At 40.9% G+C, this 24,512-nt stretch overlaps 2 protein-coding genes across 4 annotated transcripts in view; one reads left to right on the top strand and one right to left on the bottom strand.

Moving 5' to 3' along the window:
* The window catches only part of LOC109484239 (glioma tumor suppressor candidate region gene 2 protein-like), an 8,609-nt gene extending 7,854 nt beyond the window's left edge, over positions 1-755 (bottom strand). For both annotated transcript variants that reach the window (XM_019787510.1, XM_019787508.1), the window contains exon 1: positions 529-755. In XM_019787510.1, coding sequence (XP_019643069.1) covers positions 529-716 — 188 coding nt within the window. In that variant the 5' untranslated portion in view covers positions 717-755. The remainder of the gene's footprint in view (positions 1-528) is intronic.
* Positions 756-952: 197 nt separating this feature from the next.
* The window catches only part of LOC109484227 (tubulin polyglutamylase TTLL4-like), a 30,382-nt gene continuing 6,822 nt past the window's right edge, over positions 953-24,512 (top strand). The window contains exons 1-9 of one of the 2 annotated variants that reach the window (XM_019787488.1): positions 953-1,149; positions 2,487-2,557; positions 18,079-18,318; positions 18,887-19,048; positions 20,051-20,170; positions 20,454-20,529; positions 20,917-20,983; positions 21,373-21,456; positions 22,415-22,499. In XM_019787488.1, the coding sequence (XP_019643047.1) occupies positions 2,501-2,557; positions 18,079-18,318; positions 18,887-19,048; positions 20,051-20,170; positions 20,454-20,529; positions 20,917-20,983; positions 21,373-21,456; positions 22,415-22,499 (891 nt within the window). In that variant the 5' untranslated portion in view covers positions 953-1,149; positions 2,487-2,500. Of the gene's footprint in view, positions 1,150-2,473; positions 2,558-18,078; positions 18,319-18,886; positions 19,049-20,050; positions 20,171-20,453; positions 20,530-20,916; positions 20,984-21,372; positions 21,457-22,414; positions 22,500-24,512 lie in introns of both variants that reach the window. The other variant, XM_019787487.1, reaches the window with a different exon arrangement.

The following is a 24,512-nucleotide window of genomic DNA, read 5'->3' as shown; positions in this document are numbered from 1 at the left end:
AGCTCTCCGATTATAACCGGAAAGGCTACCGAGCGTTCCCGACGGCGGTAGCGGACATTCCCGACTATATCCAAGATGGCCGCCAGCTTGTGCCGACTAGCTATTTTACTACTTTTCTGTCGCGCTGTGGAATATTTAGGCTGATCTAAACATCGGCAACCGGCCAATTGTGGAGTTATATTGTAGGGAAGCTCGAGACAGCAAAAAACCGGGTCAAAAACGGAGGATCGTGCAGCCAAAGGGAAATGTGCAGTTCTGCCAATGGATCTTTCCACGACTCTTGCTGAGGGTAATGCAATGTAAGCCCGAGTCAAGAGTCGCCACGGCTATATCAGCACCAACTATTTATTATGTGTATGCTTAATACATGTATATGTTACATTTTCCCTGAACTCTATCAGTACCAATCTTTTAATGGAGGATCCTAGTATGGTTCAACTCGTTTGTAAATTATTTTCCAGGACATAAGGAATTTAAAATAGGGGGAGGGGGGCATGCACGTGTATGTATGGCTATGTGCGCACTTACCCAGTTCTTAGCTGAAGCCTCTGATCGTCAAGAAAGTCCTCTATGTCCTTGATATCGCTGTGTTTTCTCCAGGCGGACTTGTTCTTCTTGCTCACGCGCTTTTTCTTGCCCCTGACCTTCGGTTGTGGGAATAAAGACCCTGAAGTTTGCGGAGATTTGCCCGATTCTGAACTTCTCGTCGCTGCCATTTTGGACGAGTCCACTCTAAACTAGGGTAGCACTACGATAATTATTAATACAGTAAAGATGTCCTCTATAATATGATTTAGAATACATTGACAATAAACTTTTAAATCTTAAAATTAGAAATCATCAATATTTGTGTAATTTGTATGCTTTACTTATTTCGGCAATTTGCACCCCTAAAGACTCTTTGGTATCTCTGGTTAAAGGTTAAAAGTAAATTGGCGCGTACTAGCTTGGTCAAAGTTCAAAGTTGAAATTGACGCTCCTTTTTCCGGGTTTCCACGAACTACCGGCGTTATTCTGCGTTTTGCATAAATATAAAACCTCCATGATGATTTGTAGAAGTTGACATGTGGAGACGTCGATCTTAATGTACGTGCTTTGCAGTGGTTACATGCAGGGGTGTCTGGATTCGAGTACCGAAACGTTAACAAGGTGCGTATGCATTACTTGCTTTTAAACAAATTATTGCACACTTGTAAGTTGTAACGTTAACTTAGATGTTTTCCAGTCTCCAACTTGGTAAGATTTTGCTATTTTTTCTTTCACTTGCCTTTCATAGTCCTGTTGTTTCTTGATCACAAATTTGTCTTGGATCAGGTGGTGTATGGCTAATTAATGTTAGATATCGATTAAATATAATATTTTGTTGTAAAAAAAATGTAAATATAGAAAGGTATTGTGGTCAATTTGTGAATAGCCTCTGACTCTTGAAGCATCTTAGAACTCTGACTGCTAGTATATATTAAAAGTCATTTTCTATTCCAAATCAACAGGACTGAGGTGCACAACATTTAGTTATTACATGTAACATTATATACATTGTTTATGTTTCAAACTTTGTATGTTTGTACTATTGCTACAATTTTGTACTAAACCAATCCTTCCTGGCTTGGCACCAACCAAGAATTTGCATAAGTACTCATATGTGTATTTAGCGGTATGGTTAAGTGGGAAATTTGACACCCTGCAAACTGACCATGCATGGCAGTCTTCAGTGCATGTCGACTCTTGACCTGGCCACTTATTATAGCTGAGTGCTTTTGTTCAAGAAGTCCGAAGGCTTTTCAGCTGCGGGGTAAAAAAATTAGATGACTGGGAAGAGGCAAAATTAATATCAGGAAAGCAATGGTATGGAATTTTTTTTTAATGATCAGACTGTCAGTAGATGATCACAAGTACAGCAGGGGCATTGTCATTAGATAGCTTTAAACAAAATCTAGAGTTAGATGTTCAAGGGTTAGGTGTAACAAGTCGATCGGTGTAATGCAGCCAGCTGCCGCCGCGTCGTGTGCCTGCGAAGCTGATGTGTTACGCCGAAAGGCGGTTATACTGACTATACAGATACAGACAGATACAGACACTGTCATTGTCTTTACAAAAGAAGCTGAGATCGTCATTGAATGGCATACACTACATGTGTGGGGGGTAAGGCTAGCACAGTAGGAGACAAAGGACACGAGCGGTCACGGGTTTGATTCCTGGCATGACGTTGTGTCCTTGGGAAAGGCACTTAGCATGACTCTGCCCAGGTGTAAACTAAAAAGAGTACCTGACCCATTTGGGGAGGTACATGTAAAAGGCAGTGGGAGGAGAGGGATGGGCTCCGCCTTCCAATATTTATATAGTGCCCTAAGCTAAACACAATGGACTGACAGCCTGTTGCTCTTATGGCCTGTAAAAGGCTATGGAACGACCAGTTACCCGAGCCTTCACCTCTAGCTACATGTAGTTATTGATACCTTACTTGTGTTAACAGATTCCATCCAAAGGACGTCGATGATCCATGATGCTTTCAAGAACTTTGTACGGACTGGAGAAGAAGACAGACATGCCGCTCTTTGTAAGTTGGGACGTCTCTTATCCTTTATTGTGTCACAAAAGTTATACTACTATTAATTGAGCTATAGCCTACACTACTGGGTGCTGTTTTTTTTAAAGGGGCTCCATGCTCCAGGATAGTACAGTACAGTACAGTACATGCACTCACCCAAAAAAAGCAGAAGAATGTACCAGCGTGAGATGCTTTTTTCTTATCAGCGAGTGCAAGGAGCCCCATTACAAAACAGATTGCACTCAGGCTAGAGTACTAGTAACTACCGTATCTGACAAACGGCAAAATTTTACTGGCAACTTTTCTTTCCCAATCAATTTTTGGCATTAGGATTTTGGCCATGGGGCCATGGAACTTTCTTTTGATGAAGAGTACAAAAGTAACCATGACATTCTATGCTGCCTGTTCTGTATGTGTTTTAGCGGCAGGGTTTTCAGTCATGATCATTGTGCTGGAAACGATTTCTGTGTGAGTGTCATTGTCACAGCTTTTGTCCTAAGTTCTAGTTCAAGTGCAAGAACAAGTCTAGAAACAATGAATTGCTTTTGATTACTTGCTTTTGTACTCAACATTTTAAAGAATGATTTTTTCATTTATGTTGAATCAGATGAAGGCTTAAGATATCCAGGTAAATTGAGATACACTCGTAAGGAAATTGCTACTCAAGCAACTGGATAGATTTCTAAAACCGTTGTCAGACATTAATATTAAATCAAGTACTGGTAGCATCTGCTATTTTTCGTCCATTGCTTGATTAACAATTTCCTTACGGACTGCTATGGATTGCTTTCATCACAAAGGTTATAATGTAATCGGTAGATTCTAGCGGAGCAGCTGTGGCTACATACATACATACATGTACATACATGTACATACATACATACATACATACACACACTCATACACACACACACACACACATATATTTAATTATCTAAATATATATTCCTCAAGCTATTACTGACATCTCGCACATGCAGTCGTCTCTCAATAAGACATCTGAAGCCACATATAGTTCCCGTTTAGAACTTGTATTCACCTTAAACTTGTTACACAAATTTATATCTGGGTTAAGTAAAAGGATTTTTATGGCTTCTCCATCATATGTACAACCTTTCTTCACCAATACCATATTTAGTAAGTAATACATTTTAAAGTGTCTAGAAGAAAAAATTATCTTAATCACTGTCTTAGCCAGGCCTCAACCGATGTGATCACAGCACCTGTCAATAGCAGTCATGAACTGAATTTATTGGTGATTTTGTAGTACAAACTTTAAGTTTAAATTGGTGACCTTGTAATGTTTTGTAAAAGCACAATGTGTTTAACTGTGTACAATGACCTAGGTGTATAAAGCAGATGATTCCTATATTTTAACTTTAAATGTATAATATCCGTTTCTCATTGAAGTTTCCAATTGATAAAATGTTATACTATGGTATGTGTGATATATTATGTACATGCCTGTCACCTTCTATAGCAGAATCTAATATATTATTGATAAAAGCCTTAGGACATATATACATGTAATCTAAGAAACTGCTTATTACAATGTAGTAAATTCTACCAATGGTAGAAATTTGCTTAGAGTTTAAGTTTAGTTTCTAACTTGTTATTAAGATTTGCCATACATTATGTATGTTCAGGTTGTTGTTGTGTTGCAGTATAATAATTGATACATGACATCCAAAAAAAAAAGATAAAAATAGACTGTTTCCCAATATTGAACACCTTGAAATAGAGTACTAGACAGAAGTACTAATTAAACTCTTCATACAACTTCTTCCTTCACACTATTTTCTAGCATGGGTACAACCAAGGAGGTTAACCTCCTTGGTACAACATGTATCTGCTCAAAGAAGCTCAAAGAAGTGATGGTTGAAATTTCTAAGATCCATGTCAAAGTTTAATATCCAAATTCATATTCATTCGTTCATGTTAGTGGTGTGGCAATTTGTCTCTGGTTCACCATTGATGTCGTTTGCACACTGTGTCAGCCTGTCATGTACTTTTGAATGCAGAATGGGCTTTTCTCATATCCCTACTTTCTTTGCTTGTTACTCCGTGAAGGAAGTCATGACCTCCGGATGGGTCTGCCTATTTACCGGAATACACCGGAAAACACAGTTAAACACCGGAAAACACATATAGGAGGCTAAAATCTACCGGAATACACCCTGATATGATGAGATAACATATCGAATTGCTGTATTTTGACATGAAGTAACGTGTATATCGCCGCGGAAACAAGAAATCGTTATGAAATTATTGGCGATCGGCGATCGCGGAGGCGAGCCGACCAGTCGCCATGTTTGTTTACATTGCCGACTACGAAATGTTTGTTTAACGCGATCGCCGTACAGAAGTGAAATTTACCGAAATGAAGAGGTCTTTGATGCAGGTACCGCAAGTTGCTACATTCTGGCATGAAATAAGTCGTATATGACTTTGTTAGATGACGTTGGGAACAAGAAATCACTATGAATCGGCGGAGTCGACCCGGGTCAGACGCCATGTTTGTTTACTTAGCAGCCGGCTATAACGCTAGTGAACCTTTATCCGTCACGTTTTCTCAGTGACAATCATGTGACGCCAATTTCTAAAAATGATGAACCGTTTTTCTTGTCCTATTATATTATGGATCTTTCGTCCTCGTGGTCATGGGTGTTTGGTCCTCGTTACGTTGGATCTTTCGTCCTCGTTTAGATGCTTGTTTAAGCAGCAGAGATTACTACATGTATTAGTACAACAATGTTACTACATAGCCACACGTGTTGCGGCCTCGATTTGTCGCAAACGCTGCCGGATCCACGCTGCGCTGCCGATGTGGGCAAGCCGCCGGCTCCTTCGATACCTTCCCGCCCTAGCCAACTCTCAGCTCAGAAAACTGTTTTTTTTAACCCCAGTTTATCATTTTAAATTAAGCAGAACATCTGGACAATTTTTCTAGTGATATTCGGCAGGAATTATTCATGTTAGAACAAGGACCTACTGTCTACTCGCTTCCTAAAGTTTGGCTTGCGACGCACACGCAACGCCGGGCGTGTTTGTTGTCGAATTTCCAGTAGCAAATATCATCAATTCTTTCACAATCAAGAAGACTACTTCAGCAATCAGCTATATAATGAAAGCTATATAGTGAAAGACTTCATATGTCGTGTCAACAGGCGATTGGAGTAGAAAAACGATTGGTTTTGTGCGGAAACATCAGTCCCTTTATGCCTGGTCTGAATGCTCTAGCTCCGCACTGTATACACAAACAAACGCTGGAGAACAATCTTCTTTATATTCGGCAATTTTCGAGATTCTTCGGAAACCAATCACAGAGGCTCGGTTATAGTCGGTGCAGATCGTGTTTGTAACGAAGATGGACGAAACTGATTGGAGCCGCCCGACTAGACTAGTCGGCGCCAGCGGCGCCCGGCGGCAACCTCTTCAAAGGGAACGCCTGTCAATCAAGTACATGTACGTGAAGCCACGCTGTGGGAAAAGTACGCGCCACCCAAAATGTATCAATAGATTCAGTTTTATTTCTCAAACAAACAGTCACAATATCAAACTTAGCTACTTTTACTATAGAGTCCAAACTGTAGTGGTTTCATCGGCGACGTACTCTGGTCGCAATTTCGTGCATTTGATTGAAGCAAATTGTTGATGCCGTGGCGTGCCGATGTAACACGTTACGTGTTCGACCGAGTTTGTTTACTGGCCGGGCGCAGGTCATTGACCTTCGGCTTGCGTTGTTCCGGCGGCTGAGTGGACTCGAAGAGCAAAATGTCTGGCAGTTTTAGCGTCCGGTTTTTGTTTGTATATCATTGAAAATAACGCTAATTTCCACCACTACATAACGAAATTCTTGTGAATAAATGTATAACTCAAAAAGTCTTTTGGGGAAATAAATATTCTTATCCGGATTTTTGGTGTATTTGGTGTTCTTTATTCATGATCGAATGGTGCCGAAGTCAGCGTACCCTGACGCTCATGAGCGAATTGCGATCGCCTAAATATCGCTGAAGAGAACATGTTCAGATCCTGGCGATTATGTTTTAGATCGACTACGATAAAACTTCAGGGCTGTCCTCGGCAAAATCAGATGAAATTTCAGTGTCAAGCTTTGCAGGAAATTATCAAATGCCGCCGCTCGCTGACGCACGCACTCGCTCTGTGCGGGTCATTGACCTTCGATTTGCGTTGCTTCCGGAAAATGTCTGGCAGTTTTATCGTCGGATTTTTGCGCTTTTATCCAACAGACCGACCTCGTAGCAATCATTCACGGGCATCCTATGCAACTATCTTTCTTCCAACTAGTTCGGAGTTGTGTGCACTGTGTATGGGAACCGCATCAATCTGAATAATCTCTTCTGTGATGGCGCTAAACAAACAGCGTAGTCCGCAATGTAAACAAACATGGCGACTGGTCGGGTCGCCTCCACCGATCGCTAAATTATAATGATTTCTTGTTGCCGGGTTCCTGCGGCGATTTACACGCTATTTAATGGCAAAACACAGCAATTTGGGATGTTATCTCGTCTAAGCAGGGTGTATTCCGGTAGATTTTAGCCTCCTATATGTGTTTTCCGGTGTTTTCCGGTGTTTAACTGTGTTTTCCTGTGTATTCCGGTAAATAGGCAGACCGCCTCCGGATGGAGTACATGACAAGTATTAAAATTGATGAAGCCTAAAAAGTTGTGTTTGTAGCTGTTGCTTGCGATTCCTTTGTTGCATTGGGGACGTAGTTTGGTACATTGTCTACTAGTATGGTCTAGTTGATGCATTTTTTTTTACCTTAATGATTTTTTATAGGTCATCTAATAATATTTTATTGTGATGAAATTTTGGAACAAGCCATGTATTCTGTAAATGTTATAGATGTGCGGTTTTTGATGTTCCAATCATGGTAGTCATGCTATGAAGGGGGTCATGGCGGATCGCCGAAAAATTGCTGATGTGTTCGCAGCTGTAACTCATGATCTGTTGGCTTCATTTGTGTGTAGTATGCCCCGTATGATGCACTTTGTTGTTGTTATTTTTGCACTGTAGCAGTTTTTATAGGCAAAGTACAAAATTTCATCAGGATATACCCCTATTTTTGAGGTGTGGAACAGTCCCCACATTTGTGGTTTGTCTTCAGTAGCTAACATTTCTCCAAGCAGATCTCGCATCAATGCTGCCATTGTTCAGCTGGTGCGATTATACCTAGGCCTGATCTCCAAGCAGATGTTTCAGTTTGAGTGTCTGTCTTAATGGCAGCGGCCGATTTTATTCCAGGGTTTGAAAGAATAGCCCCAAAGGTAATTGACAGATGGTGATAAGTTTGGTATGTTAACATAGATTGAATAATGTGTTAGACAATTAGATGGAAATCATGAATATCAGAACATAATTTGTATAATATTTTATCTTCAAAATTTCTTAGAATTTGACTTGATGCTTTGACAAGAATTTGCTTGGTTCCATTCTTATCTTTGAGAGGCTTATAGATCCCGGTTCTACATACTTGTAGTTCTTTTTCTATGTCGTTGTAACCTTGCAAGGGGCCTGTTACATGTTTTGGTCATAAAACTCGAAAGTTGGTGCTGCGTTCGGACCGATGTTGGGATCTCCGTCTGGGTCAATCGGCGTTCGCACAAGCTTGTCAGCCCACACTTTTAGTGACTTCATCATGCCCATGCAGTCCCCCATTCGATCGGGCTGACCATTGAACGACTCATGGAGGCATTTCAGTAGATCTGTGTACACTTTGTTGAAGATGTCGGAGTAATTCCTGGCCTTGGAATTAGATGGGTACATATTGCTCCTTGGATTGGAAATGGTGGGCCACACACTAGCCTCATAGAATGGAATCATCGGACCAACGAAGTGAAAGCTTGTGCTGCATGTAGCATCTTGTTTACATGGGCGAAACCTTATGTGGTCATCAAACATGGTCGGTTGAGTTATGCGATAACACTTCTCACTACTAGTTTCTGATGTCAGAGTCTTGCTACTTGAGCACGCGTTGTTATCCGTCCTCACCAGCCTCCTTCCATGCGCAATTTCCGCAAACTTGAAATAATGGGACAGTTCGCCGTATTGGTCAAAGGGATCACAAGGGTCACTTCCCTCGCCTTCCATCACAATGTATGCTATGGCCTTGATTGCAGTTGTCATATCTCTTACTGCAAAGGTAGCATCGCTGGCACCTCCATACCACTGCTTCTTTGTTAGTTGCCTACTAACATTTCCAACGAATATAGTCGCCCCGGATTTCTTGGCATGGCGTTCCTGTTGCAGCATGGGGCACAGGATTTGATGGATGTAAATCCCACCGATGGTCTGAGGAGATATTTGGGAACGAGCTTCTTTGCATTTGTCATTCAACACTTTCAAGCCTTGGTCGGTAAAGGCATTGTCGGAGTTAAAGTTTCTGTGCCGAAACAGCGCCGTCACTGGACTAGTTGAAAGGCTGCACTCTGGTGTTTCGATTTTTTGAAACACGTTTCGAATACGGTCAAGAGAACATCTTCCGAGGGTGACTGTGAGGTCGGGGTTTGCCCCTCCTGGTAGTGATGATGGATAGGAGGGTGCCACATTCTCCGTGTTCAGCACGGGAGTTCCACCGATTGCGTTCAAGACGTTTGCCGCCAGTGCCAAGTGTTGCATCTCTTCTATCACTATACCAGTGATCAACCCAGCGACCTCTTCATTGCACCCTTCCTTTATGGAGAAAAGGGCACTAAGATAGGGGGGGATGGTTGCCAGCTCCAGCTGTATGGCTGTCTGTAAGGCAGTTTTTATGTCAGTTAGATTGAAGTTAACCTTTCCTAGGGGAGGCCGACGTTCATTGTTATTGGTGTCATCTAGCCAGGAGAGAATCATTTCTCTCCTCTTCGGCGATAGATCTCGGGACACCGGCATATGGTTAGGATGTTCCATAGGTAGCTCCAATGCGTACTTCAGCATCCTATGGTTAGGCTCCCATGTAACATCTTCATAGCTTGCGAGGTCGACTATGGGCTTCATGACTGGATAGAGGTTGGCATATTGCTGGAAGATTGGATAAATGTCTTTGTACCATGTAGGCCTTCCCAAAAGCTTGTAGTCAGAATAAAGATGAACCGAGATCATAAAGTCCATGGCCTGGAAGGGGTCTTGACCTGGTTCCAGAGAGACATTCAAATGGTAAACATAAATCTGTCCATCAAGTTGCTTATCTGCCCTCGGTTCTCCCGGATCTTGAGAGGCAAAATTGATTAGAGCCATACCGTTAGCATCTGTGATTGCAGGGGAAACAACCACAGCGTCTTTCGGAACTCCTGTGCCCTCATAAGATGAACCTGTGAAAAGGTAAGGTTGAAGAAAAACTCCTGCAATTGATTGACCAAACTGAAATGCACGCAGTGTCAAAGACCAATTTTCTCCCGGCTGTTTGCGAAACACGGGTTCATCAACTGAACTGACGAACACCCCGTCTGGTCTCTCTTGCAACAAGACTTGACAGATAGTATCGTTGACTCGCTCCATGACTGCCAACGGAGTGGAAAGAACGTCTTCCGCCACCGTGTCCGTCAGTGAAAACTCAACCACACCTGCAGTTTGATGTAACCAGTTTTTTGTGAAGTGGATAATTTCTCCTATGTATAACCTGGATGACTCCAACGCCTCACAGCCACTACACTGTGTGTGGTTGCACTGGATCAGGTGGAGGCTGCCTGTTATCTTGATGACATTTCCATCAGGGTCAGTATCTACGCTGTTAGCAAAGTCCACAACTACTTTCTTCCTTTGTGTATCAACGTAAAAAGGTGCATGAAAGAGTTCCCCTGGTACGTCGCTCCAAAGCATCCTATTGTACGGGCCATGAGGAACAGGTGGTTCTACAACAGCAGCAAATATGGTACCAAATACAGTTCCGAAAGGAAAGTTTGGAGAGGACTGATTTATTGTCATTAAGCGCACGTTAAGTTTTACATATAATTGAAACCCTGTTTTGCAACGCAAGGCCATCACGTCCTTGAGAAACTTTGAGTTGTTCAAGTCCTGTCCTTTTAACCAATTTACGTTTATAAGCCTTGAAAGGAAGTAAGCCGAGTCCTTTGTGTCATCATCTTCGCATTGACTACATGCTGCAGAGCGCAGTCCATTGAAGGACCTAAGTGCAAAGTCTCCTTGGAATGTTCCATTGACTCCAACAACAAGTCCCCAAAGCTGAGACTGCAATTGCTGGTATGGATCGAGGTCAACCATCTTGCCTGCTACAGCACTGTCAGATCCTGCAGGACATATATCAATTGTACATGTATGGAACCAAAAATTGGTGGCCTGGAATCTGGATGGTGTTCAAAGCAACAACAACAAAAAAAATTCAACAACAACCTTTAACCTCAAAATGTCCAGCAAGATGGAATCACGGCGGTCTGTCACTATGGTATTCTTTCTCATTGCTAGGGGGATTCGAAAACGTATCGGGTTACAAGACGCAAGTTTGGCCTATTTTGGACTACCCGTAAACCACCTGAAAATAAACAAATAGTATTGAAGGGTGAATTCCGTCAAAATGAAATGAAATTATCGTCTTTACATAGGTTTAATGTTAGTTGTTTACGTTAAATTACTAATTTTTAAAAATCTCGCTCCGAAAGATAATTTTTTTCGGGATTTGGAGCGCCAGTCTGAGACAGTCCGAGTCATGTTTTTAGGCAAACACCGTTTCATTAAGATTGGCTACGTATATTACCCCAAATCCCCGATTTTTATATTTTTTGACGACTAGGAATAACATTAAAAAATCGTGTCTTAGGAATTTTTTAAATTTCTGATTTTAAGTATAGTTTTTGTCGACATAAATGTGAAAAAACAGCATTTTTTTACATTTTTCGCACTCAATTGCTCATAATTGTTTGTTTGTTTTTATTTATTTAACCAGGGGGATACATAATTATCGCCCGTAGGCCGCTTTTCAATGAGTCCTGGGCCTGGGGAAGACCCCAAACAAAAACATCAAACTCAAATTAATACAAATAACAACAAAAGTAACTTATAAAGTTACAAAAGTTACTAAATAATACATAAAGCAAGCTAACTTAGGTAGCATACATTGCGCATGAAATCATAATACGTGAAACAAAAGTGAAGCCTGACCATCATTTAACATAAAACCAAGGTACATTGTAGGACAAAAAAGAGATAAAGATTAAAATCAGGCTTGGAATTTGCATATCAATGATTGCCCAGTACATAGAGTTGTTTGAAGGCTGCTAGGGTCCTGGCTGCTTTTAGGTGATGTGGTAGTATGTTCCACAATACCGCCCCAGACGAAGAAAAGGCACGTCTTCTGTATTCTAGCTTAGTCATTGGCAACTGAAGACCTAGGCCTCCTTGTGCCCTGAGGCGAGTGTTATGAGTATGCACGTGTGATAATTGGGTGAACATTGCAGAGATGTAGGAAGGAGTCAAACCGTTAATAGCTTTATAGACGAGAGTAGCTTTGCTTTTCTTATGTATTTCAACCACTGGGACCCATTTTAGTGTGTTTAGAAGGGTTGAGGTAGAAGTTTGCCTGTCACAGCCCAGAATCACCCGACCCACCCTGTTTTGTAGCTTTTGCAAATTTTCAATGTATCCCTTCCCTGCTGTGTCCCAGACAGTGCTACAGTACTGTATGTGTGGAATGAATAGCGTTGTGTACATTACTGTACATCTAGGGCTTGTCTGTTTAGGTAGGGTTTCAAGTGCTTAATAATGCCAATGGTCTGATGAGCAAATTTCTTGTACTATTTATGTTTGAAATGTTCATTCCATTTGAGTAGGCAATCAATAGTGACCCCAAGGTATTTAAAACTAGTCACCTGTTCGAGTTTAGCCCCGTCTAATCAAGGCCCTTTTTCGAAAATCCCTCAGACACGATTCTGGACAAACCCATTACAGTCATTTTGAGCCGTCAATGAGATATGTTGGACTCTCCATGCTTCCAATCTTAAACGAGTTTTGCACGCATGTCATACGGCATGAATATCAGCAGTGTTTATTTAGGTTGGCAAGTACATCGATGGTCACCAGCTAGCTGTTGTCTGTGTAGCCAAGTGTCTTGGGGTGACATTTCAAGCTGACTTGAAGTGGGACACTCATGTCAAGGAAACAACCAAGAAGGGGAACCAGAGGCTCTGTCGTTTGCGCCAATTCAACCCGCCCGTTGAATATCTTCTTACTACATATACTTGTTTCGTCCGTCCTGTGTTGGAATATGCCGCGCCTCTATGGCACCCTGGTTTGACCAGAGCAATCATTTTGCGGGAATTTACTTTGTAAATGTTGACAGACCCAAGTCTACAAGTAATGAATGCAACAAATTTAAAACAGCACACAGAACATGAATGGGGGTCTGCAAGGGGGGGGGGTCCTGACAACGCTCTACGCTGAGTTCGGAAACTTCTCGATTACACTTTACTATAAATTCCAAGTGGCTACAACGCATTACGTAGAATTAAAATGGCGAATACGCTCTAAGCAAAAATATTAGAGCGGTCCGTCCACGCTCTACGTAGAATTAAAACGGCTGATTGCGCTCTGAGGAAAAGGGCAAGCGGGCCCACATGAATGTCCTGAAGATGAACTCACCTGTAATTGGCTGGCGAATAATTGGATCGTCATGAGGATCATCCACACACAGTCCATTTGAAAGGCAGACTCGAGTAACGTTGCACTCAAACAGCCTGAAGGCAGCACTTCCTCGTGTATTCCAACCAGGTTCCTTGTCAGGTTTGAATGTCGTGATGTTGAAATTGTTTGGACGGTTGTTGAACGTTGACAAGTCGGCGAGAAACTTACCGGCAAAGTGCAGACGTGGGATATCTGCAAAAGCATGACAAAGGACTTCTCAGACACCTGGATACATCTACATGTGTATTTACTTAAGGTACACATGACTGTACAATGTACATGATTCAGACACAACTGATACATCCCAGTCCGTTTTAAAACATTGTACCTTGAGTAAACGTTGATTCAGTATTTTAATGATGTAAACTATACATTTCAGAAAGGACTCAAATAGCTCAGGCATTGACAAAAGATTTTGATTAGAGTTTTCATTACAACCCAGACATAATCAACCATTCTTTACATTAGCTTAAGTTCTTCACCGACTTGTCGGCTGGAATGACGACTGCAGATAGGCACACCCAGTCAACGATTTTAAGCCTCACATACAGGTCAAAAGAAGTGACGGAGGAACCTTGCAAATTTCTAGAACTGCCAAAGACTTCGGTCTAAATGCAATATAATACATTGTTGTAATGCACCAAGAGATCTGTAGTGCAAAAAGACATCGATTGCCAAATTTTGGACACCTTCAACCCATGATAATGTATTAGGCCACACCAAGTAAATTTTATGGATGACGTCCGCGCGCGCATTGATTTTGGCCTGTTCCTAGAAAAAAAAACAAGAAATTCCGCTTCCTGTAACTATGACCAAACATACTATACATGTAGTGCCGCAAATCGTCAGATTGACGTGAAACCCGTACCGCAAAAACAGGACAGGACGACAACTGCTGTTCCACCTGATTTATTGCTGTTTTGATGATGAATAAAAGACTTCTTGCTTGTTACACTGTGCTCGGTTGGGTTAAGGCGGCCTAGGCTGATATTCATGTTCGAGTTCGGACGTGTGTCTGCACGATTGCCACATACATGTTTCGAACCTGAATCATGTTCCACCATGTTCGATATGACGTCATTCGAATAGAACGCGTGTTCGAATTCGGGGTTACCGGCGGTCATTTGTATGTTTCCCCTGTAAACCCGCGTTGTTACGCATTTTATTCACGGAGTATAACTTAAACGGCTTTACGCGCAGCTGAAAACAACATAATTCATCTTTAGAGTAATCCATGTTTACGTATTATCACTTTTTTATCAAAATTGTCCGAGGCTATTTTGCATATAAGTCAAAATTTTCTAACTGTGGCGATTTTTTAACGAAAAATGACAGAAAAATAGCTGTTTCTGTCGTTTTTGGCCAAAAAAAAAAATGTAACTGTCATTTAAAACAAAATAGCCTCGGACAAAAATAATAAATAGGGGGTTGGCTTTCTACTTGTAAAATATCATGATGAAAGGTGTTGTTACCGCTTGCGCGTAAAGCCATGAAGTAAACAGCTTCTTTTTAACCAAAATGTTGATTTTTAACCCAAAAATTCAGAAGTAGTAAAAACAAAATAACCTTTATTCAATGTGTTTCAAGTACTACTAGAACTGTGTGAAGTTAAGTTGTGGTGCGACCAAGCTATCAAAAGTTACAGCCATATGTATGAAATACTAATCATAGTTGGCCATAGGCTGCCTTAACCCAACCGAGTGTCACTTCATCCAATTTGTGTCCTAACATTTGTCGTCTCTTAGTATATTTCTAATCTAGGCATCTTGTTTTTTAGGGCCCTTCTTGTTTTTTTTTCGCCCTCTCGCATTAGATTTGGGGTCTCCAAAGGACGTCATCCATAAAATTTACTTGGTGTGGCCTTAACTAATTTTTTGTGAGGTATCAAAATTTCATCAATTAAACACACAGAGAAGGGGGAGAAAGAGAGAGAGAGTGAGAGAGATATTGCCTCAAGTGCCACTATTTAACAGATGACTGAATTGTTACTCAGTAACTAGCTTATGGCAAGGTGCACCTTATCTGGTTGTTAAATGTTACCCGACATCAAAAGCTGTACTACTAAAAAGGTCCTGTGACTCTAGACAGCAAAACACAGCAGCTGACCTGTAACTTTGACTTGATCATTCCATGGTTCCCCATCATCAGTCAGGCAGAAATCTTCAGAAGTATCTGAAATCAAGTGTTGTATTTGTGCATCCGTTACATTACACCAAGTCACGACTGTTTCTGCACCAAGATGAGGTAATAATAGGGTTATTGAAGCGTTAAATTCAGCCACAAAGGACAGATGTGATCTTTTAACAGTTACACCCACTTCAAAGGGCAAGTATGAGACACAGTCTGCTACATTTACAGGATGGCTTATCTTAATGCCCTGCCTAAAATTGGAGTATCAGTAAAATTTTATACTTACTAATAGTTATTATATACATTGTACAAAGTAATCAGAGAAATGTGTAATTTTAGGACGGCAAAATAGGATTGTCGAAGTTAATTCTACGGTCATTTTTTAATACCAACTGAATGTAAATTTATTTAAGCCTCGGTCACAACCCGTCATGCGTGCTTTTTGTCCGTACTTTTTATTGGGAGGCCACGTCTGCTACGTTTTTCTGAAAACGTGGGGAAAGAGTGGCGTCAACGCATGTCACTCGCACGGTTGCGCAAGGTATAAGAGTGTGGTCTGCACGCCACGCCTGGCCGTGAGTGGTTGCTTGCATCCTTCGTTGCGCAAGTGGTGAGTCGTACCTGCTTACAATGTATCTCTGTGCGATTGCAACTTTACCATAAGGAGGCCGTACTCACACGTGCTTCTTACGTACGGTATGTACGGGGCACGCGCGTCGCCCACACTCGCACGTACGGGTGGTGAATCTGCAGACCGCACACAGAAAAAGTTTTACAACTTACATACAAGCACTTAAAGTTCTACGTCGTGTCTGCATGCTTCCAAATCTGTAGGATTCCGTACAGAGGTGGTACCACTTATAATTACGGATGCCCTTTGTTTGCCCACGTTTTTGCACGTAGACAGCACGCAGATGCACGTACGGCGGTATGTGACCGAGGCTTTACATGTGGCTGACGGAAAATGGTTGCTTATTTTGTATCGTAGGCTCAGGTTCTAGCTTTTTATATAGTTGGTACCCCAAAAAGAGATGAGTTTGGGGCTTTTTCTTCCATGCCTACATCAGAGGGGTCAGGGATGGGTTGGGTGGGATGATCGGACGTCCCCAGTATTTCTGTGAGGGGCATCCGGCCATCCGGGTGGGGCGGGCTCGGACGGCCAGGCACTACATCTTGAGGGTCCGGGATGTTTTCAATCTCACAGAGGATGCAATTATTTTTTGCCATTATCAGTTTAGCTATACCCGGTAATATACACATTTTGTAAAAGAATGGACAGGGATCCAAGACATTAACCATTTTGGCACAAAAAGCTGGAATCGGTACAGCATGTCTACTACTATCCATAAGAATCCCCCCAATTTGCCGTCGTAAACTTGTCATACAGTGACTGTGACTGTCCCAAGAAGTAGTAAATTAATAAATGGCCCTACCTGTGTCATCTTGGCCTTCACAGGTTCCTAGAACAGCGGCCAAGAGTCCAAGAGTAAGAATGCGACAAAAAGACATTGTGACTGTATCAATCACTGTCTAAATCTTTACAATGTAGCTAGCGATAATGTGTTTTGCCCAAAGAGACGGACTATAAAATTATCCCGTACTGGTAAAACTGGTATTGCCACATATGCTTTAGGACAGTAACTTGAAAACATGGCAGATCATGAGCAACTTATAAACTTTTAAACTGCATCGTTGTGACTCTCTTTATGTTGTTGATGTTGCTGCCATATGCTCACTGATGACTTTCTTCCTCATTTATTTTTCTTTTGAACGTATGTATGTGATTGTTTGATGACTTGATGCTTGCAGAGTCAAGCAGATAGCTTTCAAGGTCACCTACGTAAGACTCAGTTTACATTTAATGGCCCAGGGGTACATGTGACTTGTCAATACATTAATCATGCTGTACTGCCAGGCCCACCACTTGTTTTGTACAATATTCGAATATTTATTCACGCCCTCCAATTCAACTGTAGTCCTGGCATGAAATAGTGCCAAATGAAAATGAAAAATAAAGAGTAGCAGAAATTGTTTCATGACAGGAAGGTGGTACAATCATGTAGTTGTACCATCACGCAAATCAAGATGAGAAAATGCTACACTAGCCATCCTTGTTGAGATATTTCTTCTCAACCTTGAACAACTTATGGTCTCGGACCAGAGTTTCTTTAATTTTGTGTCCAACAGACACCCTCAGGCCAAAGGGCTTTTAACAGTTGCACCAAGAAAAGTATGGTGGAAAATCTTGATTGTATCTGATTTCAGTGAACAGATTCCAGCCAGCTTCCGATAGAATTTTGCGTATTGTTGACTCTTCAAACGGGGTAAAATTGTAGCAAAACGTAAATTTTTGACCAGATAAATATCTTTTTTACACTAATTTTTTTCAACTCGCCGGCAAGCAATGGGGAGCGAAAACAGTTTTACTACGAAGTTACTGACTTTACTGATTCATTCAAATGAGAACCTTATTTGCATAATCAATGATAAACTTTAAAGTTTATAAAATGTATGAGTAGAAATTCTTCAATCAATCACAGTCATTGATTGAAGAATTTCTACTGTTAATTCTATGTGACTGATAAACCTCTTCAACGATAAAATGTATCATACTTAACTTCAACATCATTTGGCAAAGGTATTAGGTCAATATCATGGACCTCTGAACTTTAAGTGCCATGTGTATGATTAGTGATTCATCTGTTAATATCTGATTCAGTAATCGCTGTTATTTTCGTAATCTGTTGTTGTTGTTGTTGCAGACAAGACCTGATAACATCCCAGGCCCTGCCCTGAGCCGTGTAGCGGGGGGTCGGATATCGGTGATCAACATTGTCGTGGTGGTGCTGTTCTTCGGCATCTGTCTGACGGCCCTGAATGTGTACGAGCTGCGCCGGCTGCAGAATGACCACATGAGCCTGCATCGGGACTGGTCAGCCGCAGAGGGCAGGACGGACAGGGGAGTCAAGGACAGGCCAATCGCTGTCATTAGAGGGAAAAGGGTAAGACAGATTGAATGTGTTTTTAAATCAGTATAGCCTCTTTAGGGTTACATTATATTGGTTTATAACCAGTTCAGATGATGCACAATGTAATGTCATACATGATGTAGCAACAAGCAATTAACAATGATGTGAATTTTCAAAGTAATTTACAGGCAATACAAGTTTATGTACTTTAAGTCATGATTTTTTTTGCAGTACTTTTTTTATCCACGGTCCACTTATGTACAGCAAATTTATCTTTGTAACAAAAAAATTATTTTGATTCTTAAATTTCTCTACACCGGTCCCCACTGTGAATAGTTTACATGTCCATATTTCTCAGACCTGGAAATTTTGCAACTGTTAAACACATATAAAGTGATTTACAGTAACTCATAATTAGCATACCTTTTCCACATGAAAGAATGATATACCATATAAAATCAAAAAAATCATAACAAAATATGATGACTCAGGTAATATGAAACATTAGCAAATGAAACCAAATAAATCCAAATCAATAGTCTAACTCATGGTCTTTTCCATTCCAACATCTTCACCATGGTCATACTTCTTTCCTCCCCAGCTGGAGTCTGGCTACCTGAACCATGTGTTTGCAGTATTCAAGAGGATCGGCTATGAGCGGGGGTTACCAGAGTCCAACTGGGACGTCATGTGGTCACACGACTACCCCTTCGCAGACCCCAAAGTCAGCCCCTATCTCAGGAACATGAAGCCTCATCAGAAGGTAACAATATTATCTTGCCTTTTGTCTGTCAATCTTCCCTCCTTCAAGATCACAAATCAACCCCACTTATCATTAAAATATATTTTTTTCATTAGCCACAGTGTCACTGGAAGACAGATGAAAACTCAATACTCAACCTGTCCTTGGTGCCGAACTCAATGCTAACCTGTCCTTGGTGCTGAACTCATTGCTAACCTGTCCTTGGTGCTGAACTCAATGCTCAACCTGTCCTTGGTGCTGAACTCAATGCTAATCTGTCCTTGGTGCTGAACTCAATGCTCAACCTGTCCTTGGTGCTGAACTCAATGCTCAACCTGTCCTTGGTGCTGAACTCAATGCTCAACCTGTCCTTGGTGCTGAACTCAATGCTCAACCTGTCCTTGGTGCTGAACTCAATGCTAACCTGTCCTTGGTGCTGAACTCAATGCTCAACCTGTCCTTGGTGCTGAACTCAATGCTCAACCTGTCCTTGGTGCTGAACTCAATGCTCAACCTGTCCTTGGTGCTGAACTCAATGCTCAACCTGTCCTTGGTGCTGAACTCAATGCTCAACCTGTCCTTGGTGCTGAACTCAATGCTAACCTGTCCTTGGTACTGAACTCAATGCTCAACCTGTCCTTGGTGCTGAATTTAATACTCAACCTGTCCTTGGTGCTGAACTCAATGCTTAACCTGTCCTTGGTGCTGAACTCAATGCTCAACCTGTCCATGGTGCTGAACTCAATGCTAACCTGTCCTTGGTGCTGAACTCAATGCTCAACCTGTCCTTGGTGCTGAACTCAATGCTAACCTGTCCTTGGTGCTGAACTCAATGCTAACCTGTCCTTGGTGCTGGACTCAATGCTCAACCTGCCCTTGCGCTGAACTCAATGCTAACACAACTTGTACACAACCTAGAGGAGGTCTAAGACCTTAAATTCTTGTTATGGTATAATGATATCTATGTGTTCCTCATGCAAGAGTTTGCAATGAAACTTTAATTGTTTTGTTGTGTATTTCCAGGTTAACCATTGGCCAGGGAGTGGATACATCACCAACAAGATGAGCCTGGCCACCTCTGACATCCACTTCATCCCCAAGGCCTTCAGTCTGCCCCACAAGAAGCAAGAACTCTTGAAACATGTAAAAACAACTTTCCTCAGTTTGTAAAGATGAGAGGGTTCATTTTACTAAGTTGATTTGTACGGGTGCTGCAGCAGACAGTCTGTGGTGTTAGATTGCATTATGTAGCAAAGGGTAGGACAGAGTCGAAGAGGCTGGTCCTCATAAATATTATATGAAAGAAAAACAAAGCTGTAGTTTGTTGGTCTAGACCATGTGAATTTTTAATATTATGTATTTTGTTTTGCAAAATTAATATTACCTTTCTAGTTAATTCTATGTTTGTATGTTCAATAATGTCTAGGCTGAATCAAACCCCAAGAAGATGTGGGTGCAGAAGAACAACAATCACCGAGGCATCAAAATTAGACCTCTGGATCGTAAGTAACACCTCTTATTTCTTTCTTTTTCATTTCACAGGAATACTTTTAATTCACATATTTTGTCCTCCTGGTAGTATGGTGGCTAGGCATGGTGTTTTAGTGCTATGAAATGTGACTACTAGTAGGTACAACACACATCTTTGACAGTCTTACTGTTACTGAAAATGAGTGCTATCCAGAAAAGGTGTAGCCTTACACGGTAGCCTGGCAGGGTGGACCACCCCACCTTTTCCAAAAACCCAAAAATGAGACCATGGAGTCAAACTGCATGAAAAGACATTTGAACACCTTCATTTCTTTACACATGCACATAAATGATTTGTGCAGATATTTTTTTCCATACAGAATGTTCTCACATGTACTGTGCCTTTCCTTGCTCCACAGAACTGGACCTGACAGGAGAGAGTTTTGTACAGGAGTATGTGGACAAGCCATTCCTTGTTGATGGCAGGTGAGGTGCGGTCACAATTAAGACATGCTAAACAAGAAATGAAAGATTTCCTCCCTAAAATGTGTAATTTCAGTTTTTGTAACAGTATTTTTTGCTTTTGCTTAATATTATAATGTGAATTTCTCACTGATGCGTGTATACATTTTCCACTGGCACCCAAGGCAACAAACATGCCCTGATAGCAGAAAATTGAAGACAGGAAATAACCTTCGTTGGAACCTTTGACCTGATGTCCTTTCAATGTCAGTGTTATATGATTGAGTGTACAGAATTTATGTTTAACATTGTGTATGTAACTATGTGTATATGTAACACCAATTTTTATATACTGAAGAAACTAAGAATGGCATGTCATAATAACTACTCGTCTTTGTTTTCTATAATTGCAGGAAGTTTGACATTGGCATCTATACAGTTGTGACCTCCATTGACCCCTTGAGGGTGTACATGTATGAAGAAGAGGTTCTCTTCAGGTAACATAATTATAATACTCTGTAATGTATGATTGTACATTAGTCCCTTAGATTTTTGTGTTGGGTTGTCGATTTACTGTCAATTGTCATAATTTAATTGGAAAAAAAACAATTTTGAATGCAGTCAAATAGACAGTAGCAGATATATTGTATAAGCAGTCATGTAATGTGTCTTGTTTGAAAATAGATAAAAGATCACGGTATGGTTCTCCTCATACAATTTGAGTGTCTCAGATGGGGTATTGTAAAGAGGCAGGTTTGTTTGGTATCTACAGGAATCAGTGATTGCATCTGATGCATCATCATTTTGTGTTGGCATGTGGGGTATGGCAAGTAGATGAAAGTGTTGAGTAATTTACATGTATGTCATAGATTACTCGTAGAGCTGTGTACCTAAACAAATTTTAGGTACAGGTACAGGTACAGGTACACAGGTTTAGGTACAGGTCCGGACCTGAACCTGTACCTGAACAATTCGACCAATTTATATGCTCTTCTGAACTCCTTCAATAACAAAAAAAATTAATAAACTTGATAGTTAAGGTTTATTCTTTGTTTATGGCGAATGCTCAGATGAAATATAGGCAAAACTAAAGATGTTTTTGTTTTCATGAACACACTGTCCTTACACAGGGACCGATTTGAGGTCACAAATAGGCATAAAATTGGTGTGAAATTGTTTAGGTACGGTACCGGTACTGAGGGATTAGGTATTTTGGACCTGTACCTAATCAATTTTTCCGGTACAGTATCGGTACTGCGTACCTGTACACAGCTCTAATTACTCGTCATTAGATTCATCCAGTTCCTTGTAGTCTCACGTGGGAAAAAAAGAAGGGGGCTCGGTCAGCATTGCGAGTGGGGAGGGGGGCTTGGCGCTTCTAAGTCTCCACCGTATCATACAAACAACACAGTTTGAAAAAAACTGCAAATACTTTGAATTCCTTCCTTGCTGCAGGTACTGTCCCAAAGATTATCATCCGTTTGATCCAAATGATGTCGACAAGTATGTTGTCGGCGATGACTACACACCAACTTGGAAGGTAAGAACCTCTTCACCAGAAATAACCTGTCAGTGAGACATTTTTTTTAGAATTTGAAGGATGAAAAGAGTAATTGCTAACTCATGCTAGGATTGATTAGGAATTTTTATTTTCCTTTACTATACAATTTTTATATTTCAGGAAAAGTCACCAACTTTGGTGGTTCTAGCTTAAGCCATTCAGACATTATACAACTAAAAACCCTCCTCCTTATAGCCTAATATCTGAATTCGCTCTTTATAAGGTGAAGAAGAAAAGGGCACTGAGGAAAAAGGAAAAGAATTTACTCCATGAAATTATAAGGAAAAAATTCTCCACTTCAAAATTCAACAAGAGTGAATGTATTACACATTGCGAATAAATGGTACAATGTACGTCTTTAAAATTTTACAAATCTCATATCAACTACTAATCAAAACAGTTTTGATGAGTCAAATACTTTTCTCTGCAAATGATTTATATCATTAAGAAATGCAAGAATACAAAATAGATGTAACAATAAAAATATTGCCTGTCATGCAGTTTCAAACCACTAGTCTGAGATGGAAGGATTATGCTACAGGTCTAACAAAGGGTACATCTGAATCATCACATTACTCTTCTTATTCCTAACATTTCTTACAGTGCAAAAAGCTGCAATTTCATATTCGTTGAAAAATAGTCGTAATAAACACACTATTCACAACAGCATGCTTTATTGTGAAAGCACTCCACTGGTTCAAATAGTAAAGAAAAAAAATAAACAGAAAGCGTGGCTTATTCATGACCTAAATACATAATACAAACTTTTATAATGCGTCTGTGTGTAGCGTGTAGTCTAGTACTTTCTAGATGCCCTTCTGGTTTGCAGTGGTTGCAAATCAAGAGGTTGTTTGTAAAATCATGCACAAGTTGTATTGACACATAAAGTAGAGTAAAACATCAATGTAAGTAAATAGACAAAGTACATGTTCACCACATATGGTATGAAGTGAAATATAATATGTAATCAAAAGACATCATATGTATATAGGAGCCTACACATTTAGCTTTAAGTTAATATATTCTCATCGCCAATATCTAGACTTTGGCAGCTAGAGTTGATTTGGGTGTATAAGTAACACTTTCTTCCCTTTTACAATGCTCTTTGTTGTAAAATGAAGTGGTCTTCTTTAAGTTAATAGTACTTGATGTATGTGAATCTGCCGACTCATAAGTGGTGGCCTCCGCTGCCGCAGCATAAAATGGATCCTCTGTCTGGTAGGAGTCATCTTTGACCTCTGGGCGAAGGTCGTTAGTCTGTCCACGCTGGACGCCATTTTGATGGTCGTTGTCGATGTCTTCGTACTCGTGAATGGTAATGTCCTCTCTGTCCCGGTTCTGGTCGTTCATTTCTCGCCAGACGCCATTTTGATGGTTGTTTTCGCTGTCTTCATACTCATGAATTGAAATATCGTTTCTACCCTGAATTGAAACATTGTAACAGTTCCTTTCTTGCTGTTCCTGTCGCATTTGTAACACACATATGACAAAGCACGTAATGACCATTGCTACAGAAGCAGCAATCAGAATCAAAAGTGTCAGGTTGTATTCTTTCGACGTATCGGATAACCCGTTGCCTAAGATAACAACGTAGTCATTATTATTCACATATTCTGTTGTATCATTGAAAACGACTATCTTCTTAACCACGATGTTGCTTGAAAGGTTTGCGGAACATTTAACTTCCTTTCCCAACCAACCATTTTCTGAGACATGAGCGACTACCGTAGAGACTGTCCTCCCAATAAAGTTTTGGCAGGAAATATTGACTTGGGACTGGCTTGACTCAATATTTCTTACATTATCGGAACACACCAACCAGCCTTCTGGCCTCACGGTGTGTTCCACAGACCAGCTGATGTTCCCTGGTGCCTGAAACCGAATGGTGCTGTTTTGATGGTCCCCTCGAGAGGGAAGCTCAAGTACAACATTCCCAGGTAGTAGCCAGGTAATGACGGGCTCCTCTTCCCAATACACCTTGCATGTGAAAGC

This window comes from Branchiostoma belcheri, unplaced genomic scaffold, assembly GCF_001625305.1.
Source record: "Branchiostoma belcheri isolate BF01 breed outbred unplaced genomic scaffold, Haploidv18h27 scaffold69, whole genome shotgun sequence".
NCBI classification, from domain to species: domain Eukaryota; kingdom Metazoa; phylum Chordata; class Leptocardii; order Amphioxiformes; family Branchiostomatidae; genus Branchiostoma; species Branchiostoma belcheri.
Note: the sequence above shows the minus strand (reverse complement) of the source record. Positions and strands in the feature narration are given on the sequence as shown.